Below are 5,107 nucleotides of genomic sequence, written 5' to 3'. Positions count from 1 at the left end.
ATCCATTGATTAGGTTGGATGACAGATCGAGAACTTCTAGACCTTCAAATCCGCAGGGCACACTACCAGAAAAGTAATTGCTGCGGAGGGAAGGGACGGTGAGATTAGGAAGCGCAGTTAGATTGTTAGGGATCTTTCCCACCAAGGCATTGTCGGATAGGTTGAGAAATTCGAGGCTGTTGAGCCCACCTACATACTCTGACAATGAACCAGAGATGATGTTGTTGGAGAGAGCGAGTGATTGAAGCTCAGAAGCGTTGAACAACGAGGCGGGTAGAGTTCCATTGAAGGAATTATTGGAGAGATCGAGATGGCGAAGGTGTTCGATCATGCCCATGCCTTCTTGTTGTTCGTCTAGTTTTACGAATTAAGTTTGGTTGAGAAATCCTGAGCTATCTCATCTCACTAGCCTATGATGAGATTCTTGAGAGAAAGCAACACGAATATTCCTAGTGAAAGTCTAGGGATTTGTTTGTATTTTGGCTTTTCTTCTGTATTAGAGAGGTTTTGTGACGAAGAAGAAAGAAAGAGTTGCAGAGGCAAAGGAAAAGGAAGGAAATGGTATGAGGAGAGAATCCTATTGATTTTGGTTTTAAACGTGTGCCACTCAATCACTCCTCTTCAAACTCTTCACCTGAACCGAATCATCAACATCTTCACCATCACTCTTTGCTCCACCCTCATCACCATCTCCCTCAAGATCCTCACAATCAAACCCTAACCCTAAGCTCTGATTTGTTCGCCTGTAATGGGGCAATCTGTCTACCAGATGTTGAGTGAGATGGGGCAATCTGTTGGACTATCTCAACAATTTCAATCCTCGCCAAGATCTCGAAATTCTCATCAAGCAGTCTCTTTTGCCCACGCTCTTCACTTACAGGTGCAACTAATCCTCTGCTTCTATGCACAGGGTAGATTTAAGGATGTGATTGAGGTTTTCAAGAAAATGGATGAGAAAAAGATGCATGCTACAGACCTTGTCTTTTAATAATATGATCGCACAGTTATGCGGCGCTGGGATGGTTGCAGAAAACCCACTCCAGTTTCAAATTCTTGCATTTTATGTAGTTTTGAATGGATTTGCTTCTGATTTCTCCGTGGTTGATGGTCTATGGTTTGACTCAATTCTAGTAAATTTACTGGAAATCCCAAGTTTTAATGGCTTCCATGGTGTTCCCTACAAGGATACCTGCAACTCATCTTCCCCAATCGATTTGGGGGAAGATGAGTTGCAGGTTTTTTTTTTTTTTTTTTTTTCTTTTTTGAAGGGGTATTTTTGTTACTTTACCCATTGATTTTAACACTGTTAGTCATGAACTGACGGAATGGGTTTAGTTGTTAACGTTTGTAAACCTCAAGGGGCATGCAAAATTTTCCAAAACTGGGGGGTAAAATCATACTTTCGTTAAACCTCAGGAGTGGTATGTGTAAATTACCCTAAAATTAAAGGGCTTCCCCGGGTCCGAGATAATATTCGGGCTAAAAAAAAGGCAGCCTTATCTTTGGTTGAGAACGTTTTAGACAAAAACTTAAAGACAACCATAGCCTATTAAATATATATCATGCATAAGAATTATCTAATTTATTTAAATAATAAAATTTGGATTCAATGGACAAATATTTTCAAAAAATGTGATTTACCTCTTAACAAAAACAAAATTTAGATAATATCAAATTGTAATCTTTAAGTGCCATAAGATCTAGTTCGATGAATGGTATATTGGTACTTCATTAATGTTTTTTTAATAGAAAACCATTTTTAAAGTTATTGGGGTTTTTTAGCAACATCAAATGGTTCGATATATAAATTTCATTGGATATTAGTAGAGTAAAAAAGAGAAGAATGTTTAAACTTAAAGATATTGCGAGTGAATTTTCTATAAAAAAATGATAAAATAAATATTCATAACTCTATATCCACAACAAAGATTTTTCATTCATGTATACTTTTCCTCTTTTCCCGTTATACATGCTTTTTTTTTACATTAGTAAAATTTGTTTCTACCTCATGTAAATGTTAGTTAATATGATTAATTTACTCATTACACATTGTGAGAGATGCGTACTAGTATTTTTTTTCTTTCAAATTTATTCAAGGGAAAAAGAACGTTGCCTAGTCATGTGACCCCTGTGCTTAGACACAGCAGCGTGCAAAAGTACCAACCTGCCCCTTTTGAAATTAAAAAAAAAAATCTCATTTATATTGATCCCTTGCATGCTCTCATTGGCCCCCATGCTAGTGCAAGAACTACACAATCAAGCAACGACCTATTGCCCTTTATTCAATTAATCCAAGCAAGTGCAACATCCTAAATGAATTCGCAGTCCTTAATTGGCCACACAATAATCATCCAAGAAGGTAAGGATAATTATATCATCTTCATTAAGAGTCCCTAAAAATAGCCAAACAAATGTTGGCACATGTTATTATAATTGCACTTGTTGTAAATTCTTGGTTAGGTGCAATAGCAAATTGTATTTATGATATTTAACTTACTTGCTAATTAATGTGACTAGCCTTCTCGGCTTTTAAAATAACAATTGTAACAGTAATATATTAGGATTAGCATGTTCATCTTTGTTTTTTAAAATGTAAGATGTTCTAGTATCAAATAGTAAAAAGATTAATGAAAAATAACATCATTTAATAGCAGTTGGTTGGGATGTTGAATTTTTTTTTGTCTATTTGTACATAAAACATAATGGTCCCTAAGATTGTTATTATTAAAGATATTCTTTTTCCTTTCAAGCTACTAAAGATATTTTTCTTTCTTTTGATTGCTAGCCTCTTGTTTTATTTTCAAAAGTTCTTTAAGTCAAGGGTAAAAAAATGTTTTGAAATAATTTGAAAACGACTTATCATTATGTTATTATAGAAAATTGCCAATGTCTTGTACATTTTTTTGAGTATTCATGTGAAAGCCCTCGAGCTTTTATTTTTCGTAGATTGTTGTCGAATTTTCATGGTTGGAAAATCAAATCTATTATATGTGTCTTGAAATCTTGTACCTGCAGTTTCGAAGTTTGCCCTGTTCCGACATTTTTTATGGTGAGCCGAAAGAGAAATTTTGTGAGGTTTATGATGGTAGAATAGGAGCCCATCACTGATCTTGTTCAGGTGTGCGGGGGTGTAATCCCATAATACAATACGATTCGACTTGGAGGAGTATTACCTTGTTTTATTACCGTGTTGTGTAAACAAGAGTAAGATGTGAGATTTGATTATTTTTGAGTTAGGGTTTTTCTGAGAGAGTTCTTGTTGTGACCTTTGGGTGGTCTTAAAAGATTTCTATTGTATTTTCTTCCATCACATAGTGAATTATTTTCAACTTCACCTGTGGATGTAGTATATCCTATTAGTGTATGAACCACATTAAATTTTTATGTCATCTTTGCTCTGTTATTGTTTTCTTCATGTTTATTAATGTTTATGTTAACAAAATCTTTAATTAGAATTGAATAAAAAGACCATAAAACCTAATCAAGAATCATGAAGACTCATTCGAGATAAGAAAATAACCAGACTAAAATTTCCATCAATATGTGAACCCAAACCTGCCGTAGGACCCGAATATAATGACACATTGGAGCCACTAGACCCAATAGTGAAAATAGAAGCATTGAAGGGGCCATTATGTCATTTCAATCAATAATCAAGTCTGTGACTGCTTAACGAGAAAATGAACGAGAACAATCGCCCACGAGAAATATCCACATTCTTCATTTTCAAGTTTTAAATAAATAACTTCCCATGTATACACACGCATGCATTTAATGGCATGACTCTGCATGAGGAGCCTCAAAATTAAAAAATTAAAAATAAAAATAATAATAAATAATAACAAATATTTAAAATAAAATAAAATAAAACCTTGTCGGGGTTAACAAAGACCGTCTGTCCCGCTATAAATTCCCCCTACCACCGTTTCCTTTTCTTCACTCTTTCTCTCTGTCTCTCTCTGTCTCTCTCTTTTCACGTCTGTTCTGTTTCTGAGTTTCTCTCTTAAGGGACCAGTACAGTTTACTGCGGTGTAATCTCCGACTACCGTACATCTTAGTTAAGGACCAATGGCGGTAGAAACGTTTCATGTCCGTAAACGAGGAGGCATGGCCGGCGCCGGTGATAAGGAGACGATGAAGGTGGTGCCGCTTCTGAAAGAGGTTCATTTCAGAGGCGTGCGCAAGCGTCCATGGGGACGATACGCAGCCGAGATTCGAGATCCGTGGACGAAGACGAGGAAGTGGCTAGGTACCTTCGATACAGCAGAAGAGGCGGCTAGGGCTTACGATGAAGCTGCGAGGAGTCTCCGTGGGCCTAAGGCTAAGACTAACTTCGGCAACGGAGGTCTGGCTACCACCGGATCTGTTGCTTCGTCTGGAACTTTCCAGAGGCAGATGCAGGATTGGCGTCCAGCGTATGTTAGTGCTGATGGTCGGAGCTTGCTTTCCGTTGTTGGATCTCCGACGGATGTTCCGGCGAGTTCTGGTTTTACTGGATATAAGTTTGAGGCTGTGGAGATGGTGGTGAGGAACGAAAAGGAGAAAATGAAGGAGGAGAAGAAAAAGCCTTTCACCTTCGATCTCAACCTCCCTCCTCCTTTCTTCTGATCGTAAATGTAAATGTAATTAATGCTTGCCCTGCCTAGTCGAAATCACCGTCGCCGCCTAGTCGTACTCAGTTTAGATTTATTTTAACTGTTTTTTACATTCGTAGGTTAGATCTAATCTGATTTCCTATTTTGTACAGTTATAGAGAAACTCTTTGAGATTCATCATGAGATGTGATTGAAGACAGGAAATTGTGATAATCTATCTCCATGAGTTTGCATTTGAGAGAAGATTCAACTCAAAGACATGTACTGAGAGATTGAAGGACAGATTGACTGGGGGAGGGTTGGAGGAAATGAGAACCGACCAAAGCAATCTCATATCATTCCCCCATTACCATATCTGTACCTCTTTAAAACTGACATCTTTGAAGGTTTGCTTTTGTCGGTCACACGAGCAGCTTAGCTTGGTTTGTTTGTCGCCGCCGACATGACACTCCGTTTGCCGGCGGGTTTAAGATAAAACTGATATTAATATTAATTCACGTGTGCTAATTTAA

General features: G+C 37.3%; 1 protein-coding gene across 1 annotated transcript; it reads left to right on the top strand.

Annotated features, from left to right (window-relative positions):
* The first annotated feature begins 3,963 nt into the window (after positions 1-3,963).
* On the top strand, positions 3,964-4,654 carry LOC122660372 (ethylene-responsive transcription factor 9-like). Its single transcript, XM_043855655.1, has 2 exons — positions 3,964-4,013; positions 4,045-4,654. The coding sequence occupies exon 2, from the start codon at positions 4,069-4,071 to the stop codon at positions 4,606-4,608; it is 540 nt and encodes a 179-aa protein (XP_043711590.1). The 5' UTR covers positions 3,964-4,013; positions 4,045-4,068; the 3' UTR covers positions 4,609-4,654.
* The last annotated feature ends 453 nt before the right edge of the window (positions 4,655-5,107 follow it).

Source organism: Telopea speciosissima, chromosome 1 (assembly GCF_018873765.1).
Source record: "Telopea speciosissima isolate NSW1024214 ecotype Mountain lineage chromosome 1, Tspe_v1, whole genome shotgun sequence".
Taxonomy (NCBI): Eukaryota; Viridiplantae; Streptophyta; class Magnoliopsida; order Proteales; family Proteaceae; genus Telopea; species Telopea speciosissima.
This window is presented reverse-complemented; position numbering and strand designations above follow the sequence as displayed.